General features: G+C 38.0%; 2 protein-coding genes across 7 annotated transcripts in view; one reads left to right on the top strand and one right to left on the bottom strand.

Moving 5' to 3' along the window:
- Positions 1-15,983, bottom strand: part of PLS1 (plastin 1) — a 47,234-nt gene extending 31,251 nt beyond the window's left edge. For all 3 annotated transcript variants that reach the window (XM_075158298.1, XM_075158296.1, XM_075158297.1), the window contains exon 1: positions 15,880-15,983. The gene's annotated coding sequence lies outside the window, so the exon portion shown is untranslated. The remainder of the gene's footprint in view (positions 1-15,879) is intronic.
- Positions 15,978-24,753, top strand: part of ATR (ATR checkpoint kinase) — a 43,803-nt gene continuing 35,027 nt past the window's right edge. For all 4 annotated transcript variants that reach the window (XR_012674842.1, XM_075158274.1, XM_075158273.1 and 1 more), the window contains exons 1-9: positions 15,978-16,184; positions 16,967-17,058; positions 18,440-18,583; positions 19,165-20,054; positions 21,078-21,265; positions 22,537-22,731; positions 22,952-23,178; positions 23,984-24,136; positions 24,283-24,481. Coding sequence is in view for 3 of the 4 variants with exons in the window: in XM_075158274.1 (XP_075014375.1) it covers positions 16,126-16,184; positions 16,967-17,058; positions 18,440-18,583; positions 19,165-20,054; positions 21,078-21,265; positions 22,537-22,731; positions 22,952-23,178; positions 23,984-24,136; positions 24,283-24,481 (2,147 nt within the window). In the remaining variant the exon portion in view is untranslated. The remainder of the gene's footprint in view (positions 16,185-16,966; positions 17,059-18,439; positions 18,584-19,164; positions 20,055-21,077; positions 21,266-22,536; positions 22,732-22,951; positions 23,179-23,983; positions 24,137-24,282; positions 24,482-24,753) is intronic.

Here is a 24,753-nt window from a genome sequence, read left to right as displayed (position 1 = left end):
ATCATTCAAGAGGATGTCAGGCTGCCTGTGTTTTGTATTGTTGCATTCAGCACTCCGAATAAAAAACATGAACAGAAACCTTACCTATGGCAGAAGGACCACTTCTAGGAAAGCAATTTTGAAAAAATGCTATGGCATGCAGAGTTCATAGAGGTACCTTTTCTGAAACATCCTGCAAACCTAACCTGTTCACACTTTAGCTACACCAACACTTTGGGCTGAATTTGCCCAAACTGATTATCTCAGACGTGTGTGACCTGTTCTGGTTTGGTTAATTAGTTATTTTTCTAAGAGTTCTACAAGTTTCACCTCCCTCCAACACAGGGCTGAGGGCGTTTCATCCCCTGTTCTGGAACAGGGATGTGAAATCTGTCTATCCCATATCCACAGGCAAAGCGATGCCTGCTCATCCAACATTAACCCAGATGTTGCCTGATCTATAAAACTCACAGAATTCCTGCTTGAGTCTGTTGTGTCAAGGTTTCTTTGAGGCTGTATTCTTCCATTTCATTTGTACTAAGCATGCTGTAGCCTAGAATAGCAGATGGTTTGCAAGAATCTGCCTCTACAATTGCTCCTTGCAGCTGCCAAGAGAAGGCACAGCACCTTCCCCTCCAGTTCCAAAGACCAAGGGGAGAGTAGGGAAGTCAACTGCAGTCTTCCAAGCCCCACAACAGATCACAGGCCACTGCTCCACTTCTCCTCGTTTCACTTGCTTTAATACCACAAGCTGTAGTATTAATGAGCATGTCACTAAGAGCAATCTGAAATCATGACATTCTCTGTGAAACTGGGATGCTGAGGTGATACAAGTCAATACCACTAGCCCTGCAGAGCTGTGTGGATGAGTTACCATTTTCTAACTGTATTTTCTGATGTTTATAAATACAGTCATTCATAACACACTAGTTGTGGTTAGATCACTTTTGCAAGTAACATAGAACAGCAAGGAAGTTAAATCTCTGTATTTCTGCAATACAGTGCATCCTAGGCTCCCTATCTGTTAGCAAACTATTTCCAGATGAAAAATATATGCACAAAGCTGCTTCCATGCAACAAGCAGTTTTTCTTTAGAACTTGAGAATACCAGGCAAATCAGTATTGGAAATACATAAACAAGATTTTTCTCATAGATCTCTTGATAAGAGACAACACTTCTGTTTTTCAGAATACAAAATCAGGTTGTCTGCAAAAACAACTATACCCCTTAATTTGAAGCAAAATCATCCCAGTTTTGAGATGGGCTTTATGTTTTACTTGGTGAAAACTTCAAGATTAAGTATTCTGAACCAGCTGCATATTTTATGTAATTTAAATATAACATATTCGCTTTCCAATAAATTAGGGACTACAGAGTCAAAGAATACAATATAAAATACTAAACAGTTGTGCCACAAAAAGCGACAAATTAAGGGATACAAAAATAATGTTTCCCTACAGAATTAACATGGTTAAATACAAAGAACTCTGATCCAAAGTAAAGGTTGGATACAGTGAATCTGCTAAAGTGGCACTTGCTCTCAGTTTCATTAGGCACAACCTTTGCCTTGGTGAAAGTTCAGTAACAGCACGCACATGGTATCCAAGCTCTGTCAAGAGAAGTACAGACACACAGGGAAAATGAAAGCACAGTAGGAATTTGAATACACTCAAACCATAAACCTTAATTACCTTTTATGCTATCTCAACATCTTTCACGATCAATTTCAAGTATTTTAAATATTTGTTTCATTCCTCAACAACACAAATATTTAATCAGGAAAAAGAACACAAAAGGCCTAAGGACTTAATGTTTAACGTAAACATACCAACTATCCACTAATAAGCAACTGTTTCCACTAAAAAGTGTTTTCATAACTCCTTGCAAACAAAAGAGACTTTTGTTCTCAGGGAAATGAAATAGAATAAACAAGAATAGAATTGCTATAATCTACAGTAGAAAAGGATGGTCCTATTATGCCCGATAAAGTAGTCTACTACTTGCAGGCAAACAGCGTGGAGACAGAGCTAAAGGTACACAAGTTTAAATGCCTGGATGACTTCAGAAGCTAGGAAGATATGCCACCAACCTATAGCAATTCAGCTCTGAAACACCCTAATCAAGAATTACAGTTGGTCTAAAGAAGGTTACTTTTGCATTCAGGTACAGAACATCTTCCAGAGGCTCACAATGCACCTTACCAGATATTACCACAGCAAAGGTACCAGAGTTTAAGGACAAGTTTTTCAGCTGTATTCCAGCAACTTCAACTGGAGTCAGCTAATCTGTGGATTTTCAGCATCTCTAATAATCATGCCATAAATAAACTGTGAAAAACTTTAGAAACAAGTCACTTAAGTAGGATGCAACTGCAATGATATTCCTTCCAAGAAAGATAGAAGCAGCTCTTGTTTAGTGCTGCTATAGAAATGCAAGTGTTAGCATGAACAGAAAGGTTCCTCAAGGTCTCAGTTCCATAGTTCATTACACACACAGAAAGTCATAGACATACTCACTAACATTTTGGTTTTAAACCAAGAAACTCTTGCATCCAGCAATAAAACCTGCATGCCATTAATGGCACACATGGACAGGAAAGAATAAGCAAAAATAGTGGCAGGAGAAGTAGGACTAGGGAATTCCCTTGGGAGACAGGAGCTTATGCAGATGACCTTCCCTTTGTTGAGCCAACTCTAGAATAAGTGTCTCCTCTAGCCTATTAGAAAACGTATATTTGTAGAAACCACTAGGATTGTAATATATGTGATCTTTGTGGGTGTGGTAGTAACCTTCCCAACATAAATCATTTTAGTGTTGCTTTAGCTGCCACTATACTGTCCAGAGTCTAGAATAATTTTTACCTTTTACCAATACAGTTAAAACTAGTGCTCACAAAGGAAATTCACAGGTCCTGGTATAAAACTCACGAAACTTGCAGCCCATTTCTGAGAGCTGTGTCACTTACACTTGAGAGATCCATTTTCACCTCTGTGCTTCAGATATACTTACAATCAAATCTGCTTCTATTCACAGTTAAAGTCACATGTATTTGCAATGAAGAATTTTATTCATATTAAGCATTAACATGTTTTCCTTAGCTCAAGAACACTACCGAGCCTGCCCACTATAACTCAAAATAATAATGGCAACAGAAGTGAAGCAACCCCATCATCTCATCTTTTTATCCAAGTTGTGGTTTTGAATATAAATTAAACATTTAAAGGCACTGTTTTGAAAGCAAAAATCTTCTTTTCCATTTTACACATGGCAATGCCTGTATTCAAGTAATCCATGATTGCAGAGCTACATTCAAATTGATTTCCAAGGTATTAACAGTTAGGATGGGGCTCAGGATAGATTATGGTGACTTGGTGGAAGAAACTTCTTTACAAGTGTAAACACCATAATGTTTACGCTGGTCCAGGAAGCATTTGACTGAGCCTTGAACAGAAACCAGATTTGTCTGTCTTTCAACAAGTTCAGTTAACTTAATATACCGTTTCATTTTATATGACCTTTTCTTATCTCCTCTCACCAGCAATATCATTTGCCCTCTGGATGGGTCATTTGATACTCTCCAAAGATCAGTTTATTATACTGAAACCTATGTCCTATGCTGACTAGTCATTTGGCTTCCCTGTACACAAATTTCTAGACCATCCTTCCTGAAGAACTTCTGCAAGCTCCCATCAAGCACCTCTTCTGCTCTTCCTACTCGATAAGGCTGCCCTTGCATCACTGACCTTGTCCCCACATCCACCATCTTTACCCACATGAGTGTCTTGGCTTGTGTATCGCTTCTGAATGCATCCACCCAGTGACCAAGCAAATGCACTGTCTCTGGAAGGCCAGAGTTGGCAAGGATCATACTTTCCAATTAGCATTGGAAGCTGGTGCCTCAGATGCTGCCACCAAAAGCAAGGAAAAAATAAGGGCTGAACCAGCACCACAGCCACCATAGCACAGGGTGCCAAACCCAGAAATTGTGGCAAAATGAATGCTTACTAAGGTCAAAGCATCATAGCAGTTTTACCATGGAAATACATGTTAGATAGAAAGAGTCCATCATTAACATAGAAAATTTGATGAGAAACTAGGAAACAGTTTGTCATAAAACCCATTTGGTTACCAGTCACCACTCTGAAGAATAGAAATTTTTTTTTTTTAAGTCCAAACTTCGTTTCTCTGTGACATTTCATTAAAGCAAACCACACTAAAATATAAATGGAAAGGCTACACTAATAAAAGCAAGTTCATTCAAGCACTCCATCCTCAAGTCATTCTTTTGTACCTAGGCTGACATTACATATCAAGTTTACAAGCAAAAGGGAGTGAGTTAAAAGACACACAGCAAATGATACTTAATCTCTTTCTTTCTCTGTCTACGTTTATGCACACACAGCTTTTGTTAGCATGCAACTACAATGACAAATAATAATTGCATTATTTTAATAGGAAATTCCCATATAAATATTCTCTGATATATATCTTAACTAGGAAACAAATTCTGAAATTCTCATTGAAACATTTGCATCAATAAGAATTTCGTCTGTGCTCACAGCAAACCTCATGCTCAGAGCTTGCGATGTGTTAACAGGACCCTCATTTGACAGAGGGGCTTTCTGGGTGTCAATAGTCATAATCCAAACTTTTCAAAAACAATCACAAGTCAGACCCTAATCAACTAAAAAAAAAAAAAAATGTCAAAGGGTTTTAAAATTACTCATATGGAATGACATCTGCCCTCTGTTTTCAGATCTTCACGTTATTCTCAGATTAACTTTTCAAGCTTTTCTCTGTATCTGGAAAGCCTAGAAATTAGTTTTTAAATTAAATAGATCCTCACATAATTTCTCAACTCCACAAACTGACTTTTAAAAGCATCTTCAATTTTCACGGAAAGCTCAGTCAAATTATAAGAACTGATGATACTGTGGAAGTCACTGGCTCACCATCTTCTGGTCTGTCTCTAAATTACAATTTAAATAGTATGTTTCTAAAAGTGATAGGGCTATTAAAGTCAAGTAGTTGCAATGTTATCTCCATCTCAGTATTTATAGCAAGGAAACAAAAGTAATCAGAAACATTAAAATACAACAAATAGCACAGCTTTTCACTATCTACCAGCTTCTAGCACAGCAATTGTTATTAACAATTTCACAGCCAAAATTCTGCTGCTGCTATCAGCAAATTACAATTTCACGTTACGTGCTTCACAGTTTTTCAGTTTGCTGGATTTTGCATTCCACCTACTGCAATCAAAGTGTACTCACCTTCAGCTGTTTAATCTGTTACAATATCACTGATATTTTTACAGTACCTTTTGCAAGACTATCAGTTTTTGTCCCAAGCCTCTATTTCTTCCAGATTCAGTGCTGCTTGAGAGGTAGGACATACTGTACTCAGGGTTCTTTGCTAAGGAATTTATCCTTCTATGGTACACATAACGTCAGAAAAATATGTTTTTCTAAGCCAACTGGAACATTATGAACCATTTTTCTCTTTTCCAAGCATGAAAATAACATTTAGTTAGCACGTAACTTAAAAAGCAAAACTATGAACAAAGCTATCAGTGAACAGACTAAGAGGCAGAAGGGGAGGGAGATCTTAAAACAGTGCAACTGCAACACTCCAGAAGACTACTGCCTTTATCTTTCTGTATGCCTGCTCACTGGCAGTCTGAAGTAGGAAACCTCAGGTTGCTATAAAAACCAGAACTCCAGCAGAGTGCCACAGACTACCTCTTGCTAATGAACTTAGTTGTAAGGTCACCCCAGAAGTTAATCATGTGATGATCATTAAGAGTAACAATAGAAATGCATATTCATTCTCCTGCCCTCAGCAATTCAATTTATATCCACATATTCTTCAGATTCTAGCTAATTGCAATTACTAGATAGTACCAAATAGATGTGTGTTGCCAGAGTATTTTTCAGTTTTCATTAATTATCAGATGGCAGTATGGCCTTCCATCACCTGCTAATTCCTTCTTCAACTCTACATGGTTCAAAAGATTATTAGAAGATTAGACTAATCAGCTACTACACTACAAGCAAGCCAGGATTTGCTGTCATGGAAAATTCATAGGTTATTTTTGTTTTTCTTTTTTCATTGGTCAAGCTAGAGGAAAAAGGAGGGTCTTCTCCAATACACAGCAAAAGCAACTGGCAGCATTTCAAAACCATCCAGTCTCTGCAGAGTGCACAGTTACCCATTTGCCAGTTCATAGCCTTAAGGAGCTATGTTTGCTACAGTGTGGAGGATAAAAGGAGCACATTAGTAAATCTGAGTAACTAAAACTAAATAGAGTATTGTTTGTAGCTTCTAAACTAGAAGACTATCTGGGGCACACATGAAGTTCATTTGCTGGTACTGTAATTCTTAATAATTAGGCCAGAAAAAAACATCCACAGTTGTTATTGCCAACTGTCATTTTTAATCATATTCTGAAGAGGAAAAAAAGAAATTACTGAGCAAATTTTTTGTAACTAAATTATTCAAAACCTCAGCTTTAGGATTCATCTGATTAGGAGAGAGTGTTCATTTAAGAATATAAAGTTGTTTCTGATGCTTAGGTGAAAATTTTACTATCTTTCTTACAAACATCAGAAATCAAAATTTAAAAAAAACTTTATAAATATCTTGGGCTTAGACAAATTCTTTGATTTTTTTTTTTTTTTTAAATAGTTTGAGCTGGCAACATGAGCAGACATCCCTAAGCATTTAAATCATACATTGCCACTATGCAAAACAATGCATAAACATGTTCATGATTTTATTAACTAGAAATTTTGTTTCCTTTTTTCAAGTATCATAAAAACATTCATCTTACAAAATAGTGCTAGGCTAGTAACAACCCTTACAAATCTAAAAATGATAGTTTAAAAAAATCACTTGTTGCTTTAAAATTAATGATCTAAAGTCCCATAAAGTGAGAAAGATATGCTTATACAGTTATCTACAGTCCAGTAACTATAGGGCACAATACTTACGACACAGAAAAATCCTGTAAGCTGGTCATGCAGATTACCTTTGTAAGGAGTCTTTCTGCTTAGTTAAACATGAATTCTGAGTATTCTTAAATTTAATATGTATTTATATTTGCTTTGTGTTAGCGATTTTAAAATGTCCCACAGTAATGTGACAATTGTTTGCTCTCATAGCCTGCATTAAATGCTACAGTCTTCCAAAATTGCCAGAAAACAGTCCAAAATCTTTCCAAACCGTGACACTTTCAAAGTAAAGTATTGATATTTCTTACAGTGCTAGTAAGTCCTAACACTTATTAGGACTTTGAGAGCAGATTTCCACATGTTCAGCAAATAAAATATGTAGCTAAAAACTGCCTCTTTCATGATAAAATGACCAAGTGTGATCAACTATCAGATAAATCAGCACACTGACAAATCAGCTCTTTTACAAGGGCAAAACATGTCTCTCGAGGAGATCTTACAAGATATACATTTTATTTCACACAATATTTTAACTAAATAAGCAAACATTTTGGATTCCAAATTAGCTACAAGTCTGCACCAAGGGGCTCATCCTCCTCCCCCTGACCTTCACAAAAACTGAATAACCCTGTCATGTTGTTTACTGTCACTTTACACAGTGACAATTCATGAAAAATAACTTATATTTCCAACTCTCCAAAATTAATGCTCCTGAGCATTAAACAGTAATCTATATTTAAATCCCTTTTTAAATTTCTAAACAAGGCACAGAAATATTTGTTGTGCTATTACTACCAATTAGCAAGCCGATGCTATGCTTACCTTCTATACTTTCATTCAAATATGAGGGACAAGCTTTCCCACTATTATTGGTCTATCTCCCTCTGATCGAGGAGGCCAGCTGAACGCAATACAACTCTGAAGTGACATCTTAATGAAGCACTTCTTAGGTAGCACAGAGACTATAGTAGCACCCAATTACTCATCCAACATATGTTTATTTGGTTGAGAAGGACTGATATGGATTAATCCTATTGAGTTTAAATGCCTTGATCTTAATTTACTTAGTAAAAAGCAGAATGGTAATGTATAGAATAAACTATATGGCAGAAGAGTTTGTTCCATAGATTAACCACCACAAAAAATATTTCAGGAGGGAAAGCATGCAGAAATTTTGGAATGCAACAGAAATATGTTCATCTATTACTATAGATCATTTCATAATTTCTACTTTCCCCAAGGCAGTCTATCAGATAGGACTTTATTAAAAAGACCACCACGGCCGACCAGTAGCTGTCTTTCACCACAAGAGAAGGGCTGCCATTTTAGGGTGCCAGCTACCTTATGGAAACAAACATAACACAGAGTGCCAGAATTAGGGATTTGCTCTGGCATGACAAACAACTAGTTTTGTGTTGCTGTCAAGCCTCTCTTGGGAGCAGCTTTAGTAGGACACGATCAAACCACCTTGCCCATGCTGAAGTAGCTAACTGGGAGGTTTGAGTTTCAGGCACAATGGATGGTCTCAAAGATTTTAGGGGGTGTACACATTAGTTTTAATTTTTTCTTCTTTTTTAAAATCTCTATTAAATAAAGAAAAGATTGCATTCCTTTTTAATACCACCTTTATGCAAAAGCTCAATCAGCCTGATGCATATAGCATTATCAAATTGCAAGTGGCAACTGAAATTTTGCCACGCTTAATTTTATTAGAATGACTGAAAAAAAAAAAAGTTGGAGTAATTTCCATATACACTTCCACTCTGCAATGGCATACCCACATGTACCTTTTAGTTAATGCTGATAAAGTTATATTTTACTTTATTCAAAACATCACAGAGTTCCCAACACTGTAGCTTACAGAGGATATATATTTTCCATGTACGTTTAGCAATACATATCTGGAAACATATAGTGATAGCAGAATAATGAAATCCCTTTGGAAATATCAAAGATATATAAATATCAATTATTAAGATGAACAAGATGACAGCTTTTAGAAGGATTTGTCCAATGGGCCTTGAATTAGTGAAGTAGTTATCTGTGGATACAACTCTAAGCACATGATAACTCTCTTTTAAATCAATGGAATTATTGGTAATATTTAAATTTATTTACGTGCTATAACATTTTGCTAATTCGGGATGTGAAAAATATTCTGCCCCATACAATTAAGTGGCTGATACAGGTGATGACACATGATGACAAGTAAAGCAAAATATATCTTTATATTCAGTTATGAATTGTTCTGTCACACCATGATACCTAAGGGGAAAAAAAACAAGTTTAGAATCAGAGTCAAGTCCTCATGCCAGCTATATCACTGGTGAAATCCACACTAATTTTCAATTAAATATATCATGATTCTATAAATCAAGCTTGGAAAGACTAGACGCATCACAGAAGTAAAATACTCAGCTCAATGGAAAAGGAGAATTTCATACTACTTTATATTGACCTACCTTTAGGATATGAAAAAACAGAATCTAGTTTCCCTTTGTTATAAGGGGATAAACCAGTGCAAAGAGAAATGGTAAGACGTGGAGAAAGGGAGACATGGAACTAGAAAAGGAGCTTGATAAATTAGCAAGACAAAAACATTCCAAACTATAAAATTTTGGAAAACAAAAACCTATGAGGGAACATTTGGTTTGAAAAGAAACAGCTAGCTCCTGAAGCTCACACTGAGGCAAATCCTTTAAATTAGCATTAAAGAAAGTATAATCTTGCTGATAACATACGGCCTAATATTTCAGCTTTACTATATGTCAATGTTTTTAATCAGTCCATTCTACCAATGATTATCATCAAGATGAAAGGATGAATACACTAAGTGAATTAAACTGGGTAATATTGGATCCAGCATTAATTTTTTTTCCTAGTGCCTATTATTATTACGGAAACATCTGTAAGAGAGCCCTGAAAGTAGGTTGATAATCCTTTTCCCGCCAAAAGCATGCATGTAGAAGCACACAATCTGCTTTATGCATAATTTATTTCTGAGCCTTAGGAATACCAGTCTCACTGACGAGCTATTGTGATGTACTACCTTTATTCTCTTCGGACTCTCATGTAATAGCAGTAACTAAGCACACACCCTTACATAAAAATCTAGAAATTCCTCAAGTAATTTACATTTAGAAGTACCAAAACAAAAAAGGTATATAATAAGGTCATGACTGACATTTAGCATTTCCTGCATGTGACCAGCTGAATCAAAGCTGAAATCATGCAATTAGTAATTTTATCACAAACATAATACACTGGAGAATAGAGAAGTCACCCTTACTGTTTCATTTTGCAGCGTTTTTTTAAAGGTGTAGCAACAGCGATGCTTAAAAATCCCTTAATAAAGTGGCAGTACATGACTGTAATGCAGAACTGGTTCTATCAGTCACCTGGAACTCCTGATCCATAGTGAACTTGATCTGACTAATGCCAGTTGTGGTCTTTGTTGTTAATATCCCTTTGCATATCACGATGTGACCACCGGTCAACTGTTTTCTCAGTGAATGTCATGGCTGAAATGAGCTAGCGAGACAACATCTTACACAGATGATCTTAAAACCTGGATTTTAGATTCAAAAGTATTGCAGTTGCTTAGCTAGGTATCTTTTCCCAGCACTACGTTTACAATTTATTGTTTCCTTATTGTCTGGCACAGTACAGTGGAGCCTTCTCCAGTAATAAACTTGCTTGCTAGGATCAGACCCTTTTACTCCCTGGTACTCTTGTTCCACATTTATTTAATCCATTTATGCAGACCTAGTGATTTTTTGGAGGTTTTATGGCAACAGTTATCATGGATGTGAAGTATTTCACACATCCTGGTGAACGCTATGAAAATATTTTATTTAATTAATTACTGCAATAAAAAGGGTTGCAATAAATGTTACACACAGACTTTACGTGACGTGTTAAATGTAAGGGTACTGGTACAATCTTTTTAGTTTAGGTATTCCCATATCACATGCTGTTAAGGTGATGCCCATTCCATTGACACAATTCTCACAGAGTAGTGAAAGCTCCAAGTACTGGGAAAATACTCACCAAGGAACATATGCTCCTCCAAAAGATAACGAATACTGTTCCAACATATATAGGTTTAATTTATTTGACTTCTAAAAAAAGAGGGTAAAAGGACAAAAAACATGAATTCCCTTTCCCCGTCCTCCATTGAGTTGGTTTCTAAAGTAAGCCATGGAATGAGGAAAGTTGACATTTAGCAGAACTTTTATCAATATTCCCATGCATAAACTCTATTCTAGTCGTAATCAGTACGGAACACAGAACCAGATGGAAAATTACTTCTCCTCACATTAAATCTCTCTCAGAAAACAATTTTCCACTATGAAAATTGTAGCTAGTAGAGTTATGCAGATTTTCATTGAAGAAATATTTTAATAAAAGAAGAACCTATGTAATTACAACAGCAAGAACTTTCAAATGTAGTTTAAATGACATTTTAAATTAAAACACTGCACAATTTTCTCGTAGCGTGACTAGTACAGAGTTTTGCACTTTATTAAGGGATTATTAAGCATCAGTGTTGCTACAAGTTTTAAAAAGCAAAGTAATTTCCAGAGCCAATTAAACCATGGAAAAATTTGTCACAAGAAATCATTATGACAGTTACATTTTTTAGTTCTGGATTTTTTTATTTTTAAAATCAGCATTTAAGATTATGAAAATTTTGCCTTAGGGCACTAGATTCCAGGCATCTTACTCTCATTCAAAAATTACCAACTCAAAAAGTCTTGATGTTATAACACTGATCCTGGCAGTAAATACATTTCTGCGAGTTTCCTCCACAGCCACTAGCCTCAAGAATAATCTTTTCTAGAAATACTAGTAAGCAAGAAACAAGTAACAGAAAGATATATACAGGCAACTATTCTTAACAATAGTAGTTGTAGATAAGCAAAAAATAGTGATTGCTGCTACATAAATAAAAACACCAGGTTCCAAAAGAAAGTATAATCTAACATGCTACCTCTCCAAATTACTCAAATGTGTAATTTTACATCATCAATAGTCTTAAGTATGTAAGCAGGTTTATCCATATAAAAAATGTGGATAAATGCTTGCAGGACTAGAACCTGTCTAGATTACATATAGAAATAAAAGACATGAGAAAAGCAGATTTTAATGTTTTATATTTTCTTTCCTCACTTTTTTCCTCTTTTATCTGTTAGTTTTTGCTTAGTAGTTGAATGTACATATTCTGCTCTTAGATTGCTGGCTTGCACCTGTTTCAATTTTTTTTCCTCTTTTTTTTTTTTTTAAGTCATCAAACCAATATTCAGAACAAGATACAATTTTAATCTGTGCCCCTTCACTACAGCCAAGTTGACTAAGCAACACAGGCATAGATAAAAACAGAGCATGCTGGAATACACGTTTTTATGGTGTACAGGAACAATGCAATGTGTTCAAAGGTCAGGCAACTACTCTGACAATCACTTTCATGACTATATATGGAAATTAGTCCTCAAGTAATCATACAGATTATCGGGTATTATTACAGCAACCGTGCAAATGATAAGCCATAAGCACACCTTGATATTACATGAAACTATTAGTACAGTTCAGACGACCTCCATGCACCATCTTGGCTGCATTTCCTCTGACCACCATATCAGCCTGTATAATGTTCATATTTCACAGTTCATAAAGGCATCAAGGAATACACATGTGCCTTTAAATTTCTTAGTATAATCACTTGTGTCTACCTGCAAGAGACAGCTGAGATTTAACTGCAGTCACGCTAACCACATGGAGGAACATTTCACATATATCCACGGAGTGCATGAGCCCCAAGAAGGACAGTAATTCTACCTCAGAATTAAACAACAACAGAGATAATAAAAGTACAATTAACATGCTCTTGTGCTCTGGGACCTGCTGATCCAAGGCAAAGTCACTCAGTCTCTTAAAATAATTACATTGACCTGCAGAAGCATGTGGTAAAGAAGCAACGAAAGCCAAAGAAGATAAAGACCTGGGTGTGGAAGAATCATGCAACTACAAAGTGAGAGGACTGCCCAAGTCGGGGCAGGGAGGAGTAATGTCAGCTTTGGCAGAAATTGTAGTACTGCCACATACACTGGATTTGATACTTAGGCTCTACCTATCTGCACGAATTTCTCCCTGAGTTCTGTCTGCAAGCTGCAAGCTCTGCACACCTAAGACTCATTTCACCAATATGAATTCTGCATTGGAAGAGAAAATACAGAATGGTCTCAAGGCACTGTATTTTCATTAGTAGTGAGTCACTCTCTCCAGCTGGATGATAATACACCTGCTCCTCCTCCTAAGGGTCAAGAGACATAAAAGTATAAAATAATGGGATAAGGAAGAAACAAGGAGATGAATTAAAGAGTTTATTGGGCTGCTTATCGTATGCGCAAGAAAAGTAAGGAACAAAGTCAGGTGTTTCAGTTGGTGTTTCTTTGGAGGATTTGGGGAATGCTAGGTTTTGTGAGTATCCACAAAAATGTTTTTATTAGGAGCATCTAGAAGATTTCTTACATCCTCGCAGCACAATGAAGTTGTTATTATGGGCAGTCTTATGTAGAGCCTTATAAGACCACAGTAGCAGGAGGAACTTGATGATATGGTCAGAAGGCAGTAGATAGGGCTTTGCACCTGGGAAGGAAAAAAAGTCTTCTAACTTCACTCCCAGTGAAGGACGGGGAGCAGGAGATCTCTCTTTAGTGAATTGCTATAAGTACTTATTACAAAAAAGAAAAAAGCCTGAATTACATGCTTGGTAAATGCTTAAAGAAACTGCACCACAAATTTATATAGCATTCTACCTATGACAAATGGAAGCACTTCTACAATACCTATATTAATATGATATCACTGTTGACTCAGGAGTCTTCCAGGCAAAAGCACTTTTTTTTTTTCTTCATTAAGCACTTTGTCTGCCCCACTTATGCTTTACCAACAACAACAAAAAAATCACCCTATGATTCAATAAATGTATCATATTTCTTAGGATTGAAAGCTAAAGAATAATATAGCCTGCTCAAATTCTCCTAAGTTCCCAACAGATACCTTGCTATCTTTCTTAAGTTTATCAGGGATGACATGGGAATTTTAACTCTACATCAAATTAGCAAGTAGTGCAATTGATACCTTTCTTAGTGTGATTGTTGTCTCAGGCTTGGAAGTTTACACTCAGAATGTTGTTTTCAAAATAAATGGATTTTTTTAATTGAAATTGTGTAGAAAATTTTGTGTTCAAACTAACACTGATAACAAAACCCAGGCATACTTGGTCTTCCTGGACCATTAAAGTTCTACTTAACAAAACACGTAAAGGTACATGGTTTCTGCTTTCTCTCTAGGAATGACTCTTGAAAGACTAATATTTATAAAGTCAGCTGGTAGAAAACATTGCAATATGTGTTGAAAAACAAACTAAGATAAAACCCAGTAACATTTTGTAAAATTTCTTGAAGTATTCCAGGTCCTTCCCATGTTAGCAACCTTTGAAAGGTCAGCAGAATTTTTAATGAAACAGCATACCTATATTTTGCAGGACAAAAATAACCAGCTATGAATGAAAAATTAGTAATAGGTTTCCCTGAAAGCATCTATCTGAAATTAAATACACACATGCACCCACTTTGTGGAGCGTTTTACATGCAAGAGACATAGCCCTAGCACAGTGGAAACAGGCAACAGAATTAGAAGCCTCCGAGAGGATTTTATTTCAGCAGAGAAACCACGCTAAGACAAAGTTCATAAACAAATGCAGAAAGAGCTGTACCTCCTAATTAGAAAAACAAAGCTCAGACTCCAATTTCTCCTCACATACTCTCCCTGCTATTCCTATCTATACATAACCCCCCTTACTTTATCCTTTTATACTCTGAAGTCTTGCAGACTTGCTACATAGGTAGGGCCCACACGCGGGGGTCATAACCTTACATTCACCAGCACATCCCAGGCCTGCTACTAGAACACACGTTCCTCTCTGGTGTAAGGCACCACGTAACTCGCCACACGCTGTATGATGTTTAAGTAGCCTTTCGGGTTTCTTCTCAAAACATTTCATACGTTATGCATTTAAACGCGCTCACTCCCTGAAAGGAATATAAACAGAAAGCAACATACGCTAAAAGTAAAAAAAAGAAAACAAAAAAGCAATATTTAAAATATTGTTTAAGTACGCTCCTCACCGCTACCTGCAGAGAGGAGCGCTGAGCCGGTGGGCGCCGAGTCCCCACACCTGCCAGCACGCGCCCTCCCGCCAGCCAAGCAAGCCGGGCTCGCCCCTTCCACCTCCTCCCACCGGACACGGTGAAGGGGTGACACCGAGGACTGACCACCGGCGCCTCGCTCCCTACCTGCCCACCCGCCGCCGGCTGCCGCCTCCCGCAGTGCCGCGGCCCGCCAGGGCCCGCCGCCACCTGCTGCCGGCGGGGCGGGGCGGGGCGGGCGGACGCGCAGCGCCGGCGGCCAATGGCAGGGCGGCCGGCAGCAGGGGCGGGCCGAGGCGGGGGTCGCTCGGGGCTGTTCTCTGCGGCCCGGGGGACTCGTCTCACACCTGACCGGGTTAAAGGCCTCCGAGCCCGCGGCTGCGCCCGGCCTGCGGGGCGGTAGGACGCCGGGGCACCCTGAGAAGCGTGCCGCCATGGCCGGCCCGGGCGGGCAGTGAGCTGCTTTAGCGGCGGTTTCTCAGCCAGCACCAAAGTTTCCTTCTCGCCGCCCCTCAGACCCGGGCCGCTCCCCGCCTCATTTTAAGCCACCCTCAAAACTGCGGCACTTCCCTCCCACGCTGTGCGCGGCGAGTCCCCTACAGCCGCAGTCCGTGCTGCGCCGAGGCGCCTGTCGTGGCCGAACTCCGCTGGCGCTCCCGGCAGCCCCTCAGTGCCCGTGCCGGGAAGCGGCCGCGGCTCGGCGGGGTGCGCTCGGTCCCTGCTCGGTTGTTACCTGTCTGTCCATTGCACCGTGGAGGAGAGCCCTGCTGGGGCAGCGGGGTCCCCGTGGGAGGCCATTAGAAACTGGGCATCGAGCTGCCGTGGCCGCGCTCTCGTCTGGCAACGAAGCGGTTAAACTTCAGCAGCGCCGCGGGGGGGCGCGGCCGCCCGTTCGACGTCGGAGGAATTTTGGGTCCTGCCAGGCGCCGTCACACAGTTCCCGCCTTGGCGGCGCGCGGCCTGTTTTAAAGCGGGAGCCATGGCCGAGCAGGGCCTGGAGATGGCCTCCATGATCCCGGCGCTGCGGGAGCTGGCCAGGTAGGACGGACCTAGCCCCCGCCTTGGGGGGTGGGGTGGGGTGGGGGTGGGGGGAAGCGCGGCTGGCCTCGGCATCAGTGTGTGGCGTGGGGAGGTGGAAAAGTAGGTTCCTTCCCCACTGCTGTGTGAGGTCTCCTAGGGCTGGGCCTGCGCTCTCCCCTCATCCTAGTGGCCTTCTCCTCCCGCCACCTGCCAGGGTTGCTCCCTCCCTCACGGGTGGTGCTGGTAGAACCTGATGGGAGAGGCGTGTTGGCCTGCATAGCATCCTGCGTCCTGGGGACTTCCGTTGTCTTTATAGTGTGGTTTCATTGAGAATTAAGAGACCTTGAAAATGTTTGGTTCTGAAGTTTTAATGGCAGCATCAAGACTGCAGCTTTGTTTTGTGGTAGGCAGCTAGTTGATATGGAGGTACAATTGTATGTTGAAGATTTAACATGACAAGAGCTAGCTGCCATCTTGGTCACCTGAGCTATTGACACCTCTTACCCAGGGTATTAGTGGCTAATCAGTTGAATAATTTTGGTTAATTCCAAAGGTGAGACAGGTCCTTAATTTTATTTTTTTTCTGCATCAAAGCTGGTTTGTTACTTGGTAGTAAATGCATATATCTCTTAATCTGTCAAATATGGGTTTAATATATATCAAACATAATTGCCTAACAAAATTAAATGATCTTTAGCACTTCATAAAACTTTGTATTTCTGAAGAATTAAAAAAAAAAATATCAGTTTTTAACATTGTGTTCTATAATGGATGTCAGAATAATGTACTTTTAATTTTAGTGCTAGTCCAGAAGAATACAATACAGTTGTGCAGAAACCAAGACAAATACTCTGCCAGTTCATTGACCGAATTCTTACAGATGTAGATGTTGGTAAGTATTACATCTATTACGTCCCTATCTTTTAAAATTATTATCTGCTTTAAGTAATTCCTGCCAAAAAAAAAGTTACGATTCTCATTTCAACAAAGATTTAGTAGTTGAATGCAATACCATTTATGACTTATTTTTTAATAACTTCCATGATGAAGTATTTTCTATTACGATGTGAAGTAACTTAAGTCAAAAAAACCAAAAAAAGGAGGTGGGAAATGCAGTGCAGGATTGTATGAATATAAATGCTCGTAATCAGGAGTGTCATGTAATGTAATTGTTCATTGAGTAATATGGCTTGCAAGTCTTAATACTCACAGGGTCTTTCAGAATTGAAATACTTTGATGTAAACAGCTTTATTTTTAATTCTAGAATTCTAACAAAGCCTTATTTTAGTACTCCTTAAATCATGTTAACCTTCCAATTATTAAAGGAATTTAACAACATTTTGGTAATTATGAAATACATAAACTACAAAATTATCATTTGTAGTTATCTGTACATTTGCATCAAGGAGAATCACTATAAGGGTAACTTACTCTTTCCAAGTTATAATTTCATGTAGCTATCACAGCAAGACTGATCTTTTGTCTAGTGAATTGATCAATTTAAATATCTTACCCATGTTACTCTTCAGATGATGTATTTGTTAATTCTCTTATAGTCCTGAAAGGGAAGGCTATAAAAATAAAACCAAAAAGCCAATCTGCTTTAGGTACTGCTTTTGAATACATAAGTCTTGTATTTTATCATTACTATGTAACTTTTCTGGTTAATTGCTATCTGAATCTGAGACAGTTTCCTTCTTATGCTAACTAACCATGTGGAATTCGATAAATCTGATGTGATTCAGATACCTTTTTCAATGGAGCTGTACAGCATCATTAGATATGTTTAGTATTTTGCTAAACTTTCTGATTTAAGTTACCATTTAAAAGCTGAAGTTACCATTTTAAAACTTCTATTTCTTGGAGATTTAGAACAATTCTTAGAGGTTTTTTCCTACAAAGATCATAAACCTAGGGAAAATTGTGTGATTAAAAACTAAAATGTTAACTATTTGCTATTCTTCACTTACCAAACAGTTGGATGTAATACTAACTAAATGTTAATGCATGTAGTGTTAATGAATAATATCTAAGCTGAGTAATTTATATTTTTTCTCATACATTTTGGTGTCACATAGCGGGTTTACAATATGCACAAAATCATTATCATGGACTAATAAAGCACACTCCCAATAGATAATTTTACAGGTTTAATACCGTATCATAGTATTTTATGTAATAAATTTCTTCTTTCTCTTTAGGTGTGAACAAAATTTCTGAAGTTGACTTATTGCAATGCTAATTCAGAAATGTGTCTCCTTTTTTTTTAAAGTTGCTTTGGAACTGCTTAAGAAATCAGATTCACAGCCAAGTTCTGTAATGTTGCTTGATTTTATTCAACATATCATGAAATCTTCCCCTCTTATGTTTGTAAACATGGATGGAAATCAGGAGGAAACCAAATGCAGTTGCATTGGTGAGTTGGTTGAAAATGTTTGTGTTGAAGCTTGATGTTTTCAGGATTTAAATTTGCTAACAATGGGATCATACAGAAGAACAAAAATGGGGAAGAAGTAGATTCTTAAGTTCAGCATTACGTATTTATGAGTAAGTGAATATTATGATAGACTTTTAATATTGTGAATTGTTTTGCACTTGTGATAATGGAAATTTATCAGGACAGAGTTTGACCTTATTCATTACCATTGCTTAGTGATATTAGCCGGATCATGTTGATGAGATATCCTGTACATGTATTAATTGCCTGAGGGTTCTTTTGACAGAGGAAAATATATGGAACTACCCAGTGTAAAATGTCTGCCTTCCCCCTCCCCCCCATGCACCTCCCACCTCCCGTTTTCCTCTTTTTCAGTAAGATCTGCTGAATAAATGTCCCAGTGAAGGTTGTCTGTTTACTAAGCCTACACGCATATATCTCAAGGAGTTTTCTTTTGTTTTACTGATGAGCAACCTGCTCTCAAGGAGGTGCTTGTAATAGGAGGTTTTGGTTTTTATCTTAATAATTTTCTGTTTGCTGTTTCTTTTTTATTGTCTTAGAATTTAGTAACTGGATCATAAGAAGGCTTCTCCGAATTGCTGCAACTCCAAATTGCAACACGTTGCACAAGAACATCTGTGACGTCATTTGTTCTTTACTTTTTCTGTTTAAAATGAAGAGTTGCTCCATTTTTGAAGTACTAACAAAAGACTTGCTACAGCTTTTTCAAGACTTAATCTTCCTGCATGAAAGAGATGCACAAAAGCAAGTCTGTGGAGATGTACTGGTCTGGCCAGTGACCGTAAAGAGATTTTCAAGCAATACAAGTGACAATGTGGGATATTTAAGATTGGCACCATTACAGCTGATGGGTATGCCCAATGTAGAATGTTTGGAAGTTATATTAATGTCTATTCTGACAGATATTGTTGCAGATGTGTTTTTTGTAAGACAAGATATTATTCTGTGGGGGATAGGCTGCTCCCTGTTGGAGTATGGCAGTCCAAAAGTTAAAGCTTTGGCAATGAAGTTTTTAGTAAGATTAATTCATTTAGGAGGACCTCCAGAACAGCTGGCCAGTGTTTTCTTCACAGTCTTTTTTGGAATTCTACAGTCAGCACTTGAAATGGGTACTGAAGAATCGGAACTCTTTGGAGAACCACTCTTACTGTTGGTGAGGACATTGTTGCCTTTTGAAGCAGATTCTTACAAAAATATTGAACCCGTCTACTTGAATATGCTGCTAGAGAAGCTCTGTGCATTGTTTGAAGGTGATGTGTTTAGGTGTCTTCAGTCTGAAAAGCTGAAAGCTGCTTTTTGCCATATACTGCAATATTTTTTGGAGTTTGTTCCAACTGGCTACGAATCTGCCTTACAAGTAAGAAAAGTCCATATCAGTACCATATGCGGAATTTTTGTGAATGTGCTTGGAACTCAGGAAGAACAAGAGGTAGGTTAATTTTAAAAACTGTATTTATCATGTGAATGGATAATGTACAAAAACCTACATCTGTGCAAAGAGGAAAATCTAGGAAATGCTATTTTTAGTTGCATAATTAGATCGATACTCCTTGTTTCTCAGCTGTTTCACATATTTGTACAGGTCAGAGTTCTTTAATTAGTTGGAGGTAGCTGGACCCTATGTTTTTCAGATGTATTAAACTATTGGGAAGCTATGCAGGCACAAGGGCCTGTCTGTAATCATAGTATAAAATGGAGGTAAGGCACAGAGTATGCTCATATAAGGGCAGCTTTACAAGTAATTTCCCTTCATCTGAGCTGCTCTTACTTTCTAACCATATGCTTTTAGTCATATTTGTTGGACAGGCAGACAGAAACGTTTGAATTAAAATAGAATCATAGAATAGTTTGGGTTAGAAGGGACCCTTAATGGTCCATCTAGTCACCCCCCATGCAATAAGCAGGGACATCTTCAACTAGATCAGGTTGCTCAGAGCCCCGTCCAACCTGACCTTGAATGTTTCCAGGGATGGGGCATCTGCCACCTCTCTGGGCAACCTGTTCCCGTGTGTCACCATCCTCATCATAAAAAATTTCTTCCTTATGTCCAATCTAAATGTACCCTCTTTTACTTTAAAACCATAAAGAGGTGTTAATAATGAGGTATTGATATGCTGAGTGTTCTCTCTACCCTATACACCCACATGCGTATCATATCTATTGTCTCTGAAACTCAGGGTGTCTGTCTTGATGGCTTTGGTAGCAAGGTATTATAGCAAGAACTGGGCAACGGCTGTACAAGCTGCGTTCTCTCTGGTAGGAACACAGGAAACTTCATTGCTTATGAGAGTTTTCATCTTGTCATTAAGATTTTTGAACAGAAAGGTTTTTAAGAACTTTGTTACCATAATATTTTGAAATTTTATATTTTAAGTTAGAAACAATAATATCATGTCTTTGACAAGTAAGGCATAGCATCCATCATGGTACCTCTGTTGTTTGTCGTTCCCAGTATCTGGTGAGTCCACTTTATACAGCATTAAAAACAGAAATGGAAGAAATCTTTCAGGAGCTTCATCAGAACCAGCTAGATACTTCTGATACTGATGGGTACAGCAGCAGCAGTGATGAAGTTCCAGAGAAAAGACGACGACTAAGCCTACCAACAAAGCATCCAAAGAAATCACCTACACCAGTGATGTATGACACTTATTCAGTAACTACTTTTATAGTAATTTGGCTAGTGAAGAATAACAAATGACAACTTTTTTGAGGTAGTTTCTTGATAACAGCCACATTTAAAGATCTTCTGAGGAACGATCTAAATGATGTTTTGAAGGATCAGAATCTACAGATGATTTTTAAGCCAAACTTCAGTTAAAGAGACTATATTTTAATATGTTCAATGCAAATTATTTTCATTTTTACACACTGAAAACAGAAAAGCTGAGAAAATACATGCAGAATGACAGAACCATGTATGTGGCTATGCTGTTGCACTGGACGTGCTTAAAGCAGGTTGTTCTCAGATGAACAAAGCCAGTTCTCTCAGCCTTTCCTTGTGCTGTGCTTCAGCTCCCTGATTATCTTGGACTTGCTCCAGCATGTTGATCTCTTTCTTGTATTGGGCACTCAAAACTGGCTCCAGCATGCTGCACTCCAGGTGTGGGCTCATGATCAGCCTTCACTCTTGATAATACAGCCCAGTATGTAGTTGACCTTCTTTGCAACAAAGAATATAACATGGCTGTTATATTCAAGTTTTCCACAAGTCCACTGGGTCTTTTTCTCCAAAGCTGCTTGCTAGCCAGTCAGCCCTCAACCTGTTCTGTTGCACGGGGTTTTTTGTGCCAGTTGCAGGACTTTTCGTATGTCTCTGTTGACCTTTATGAGGTTCTTGTCAGCCTAGTTTTTCAGCCAGTTGAGGTCCTTCGAATAAGCAGCTCTCCTTTTATCCACAGAGCTACCTGTCTCATTGTAGAAAGGAATCAGGTTAGTCTGGCATGATTTGCCCTTGGTAAATACGTGCTGGCTGTTCCCAGTATCTTGTCCCTTGTATGGCTAGAAATGAGTTTAAGGAAGACTTTTTCCATAACCTTCCCAGGGAATGAGGTTAGGCTGGCAGGCCTATAGTTCCTTGAATCCTTTTTTTTTTGCCTTTCCTGAAGGTGGGTGTAACGTTTGCCTTTTTATAGCCATCAGGAACCACCCTGGTCACCATGACCTTCCAAGGATTGTAGAGTTATACCTTTATAGCCTTTCAGGTGAGTCTGATTTGCATCATACTTAACTTCAGAGTTAGTATCTTGTTCTCCCAAAGAGCACATTTAAGATAAAGCTTCATTTGGTATTTTCCTAATCCTGTATCCAACATGGATTAGCTCTGTTTTTGCTATGATGATTTACCTTTTCTGAAAAAAAAAAAAAAAAAAAGCGCGTGTTGGAAAATAATTAATGTGGTCAAATTGCAGACTTAATCCTGTAAATGTGAAATTGAAGAGCACTCTATGGAATGCCATCACAAAGAAAGCTGCATCCTTAATATTTGTCCTTGAGAAAGAAATTCTGACAGCGGATATTCTTCAGACTGTAGAAGGGATTGCTGTAATTCTGCGACTAGCTGCTTTGTGCATAGTTCATTGTTCTCCCCCAACAAATTCTACCAGGTAAAGGTACCAAGGTGAAACCGTGAGACCAATAGTTTCTTGTAACTGTTATTATGATTTGTGTGGATTACTTTAATGCCTGTCCATGTATCAGGACAAGTATTGGATAAGTCCTGTATGTTTTGAAGAAGTACGTTTTCATAGTAACTTTGCTTATGAGCAATACAATATTAAATGTTAATGGTCTGTTGCACTGATCATATGGTTTCTATTTTAACAGCATAGATCATAAAGTAACTCATCTGTGTAACTCTGACACATGTAAGAATACTCCGAGCTCCTCAGATTCAGTGGTGAATATACAGTTCACATGGATTTCCTCTGATTTTATCACAAGAGTAGTGAAAGTCTGCAGAAACCTGTTAGAGGCTGCTACGCAGATTGATAACCTAGAACAAGTGATTGACAGAATAGTGAAAATCTTTGATGCTTTGCTGTATGCACAAGGTGAGAAATCCTTTAAACTAGCATGTCTTTGATTGGATTTGTAAATTAGGAATGCATCTGACTAAATTGGTCTGTTGTGGTACAGGTACTGAAATTATAGATCTTGTGTTAGAACTGCAATTCCTGTACAAAAAAGGTTAAATAAAAAGAAAAAGAGCATTCTTCTCTGTTTAGAGAGCTTCCTTTGCATTTCTTTTTGAACATGATTTACTAGTCTTTGTCTGTACTTCTATTGATTTTTATCTGAACAAGAGACTACATGGGGACAGTGAATATGCACAAGAAAGAAATGAACATTTAAAATGCCTTACTATCTCTGTTTCACTCAAAGATTTCAAAGCTTCTGACAAGCTTCAGCAAATACGGCATGCAGGAAGTGTAGTAAAAATATTAAGTACTTGCATGTTTTTTTTAAAAGTAGCTAGTAGGATGGAGGACAGACTTTACTAAGACTAAAATGTTACTACGAGTTCAGCTTACTAGCCATCCCAAAGTCCACCTGAGTGTCTTCGTACAAATCCAGAGATACCGAAGTTGTATTCATTCTGCTGCTTATGTATTACATGCTGTCAACTGTTTAATAAAATTTTTAGATTATTTTGATGTAGCACTAAATCATTTATTATTATATGTCTAAAATGTAGGATATCAACATATGGGAATAGTGATACTAATCTTTGCTGATAGGAAAAATAACATTTTGTAGCAAATTAAGAACATAAAATGTGCATCTGTTTTACAAACCATACAGAGCTGTAGAAGTATGAGGGTTGTATTGTTTTGTTTTGTTTTTTTTTCCCCCTAGTGAAAATTCCACTGAGTGGTCAGATTCTTGATAACTTATGTGGATTGCTGTCTCTGCCCTGGATTTACAGCCACCCTGATGATTCTTCTTTTAAGCCATCTGCTTTTGGGTTTGATCCTCTAGTTTTGAGTCAAAAAACTGCACAGGGTTTCTGTAAGTATGTTAAAGTATATAAAACCTAATATCTCTCTGGAATTATTGTTCTAAAGTAAAATTATTTTCTTTGCCCTCATAATGATTGATGATACTCAAAGTTTAAATCACGTAATTATCTGCTTTATTTTGTCTTTTCTCTTTAGCACCCCAAACTCAGTCACACTGTGTGTTCCTTCTGTCTCTCTTCCCAAGAAACACTTGTCTGGATTGGAGGAAATCCATTTATTGTTGGGCACTACAAAGTCCCCATGAAGTAATTCGGGCTACTTGTGTTAAAGGATTCTCTCTCCTGCTTCATCCACCAAGCGTGCAGTCCTGCAGTATGATTCCCAAAGCTCTTTTGTATGTATTAATGCTGCTTTTCTGTCTTCAAGCAAGAAGAAAAACGGACAAATAAGAAATGTAGTATAAGCACCAAAATAATTTATTTCTCTTTCATCCAGAATTTGCTAGATCTCAGTTTCAGAAATTGTAAGGTATCAACAGGATAGGTGTAAGTGACAATGTCTGTATGATAGAATAGTGTTCGCTTACCATGTCAGTATACAAGTTACTTCACTAGTTGAAAACCCCATTTCTAATTAATAAATTTAAACTAAGGAGGGGAAAAGAGG

This window comes from Calonectris borealis, chromosome 9, assembly GCF_964195595.1.
Source record: "Calonectris borealis chromosome 9, bCalBor7.hap1.2, whole genome shotgun sequence".
Taxonomy (NCBI): domain Eukaryota; kingdom Metazoa; phylum Chordata; class Aves; order Procellariiformes; family Procellariidae; genus Calonectris; species Calonectris borealis.
Note: the sequence above shows the minus strand (reverse complement) of the source record. Positions and strands in the feature narration are given on the sequence as shown.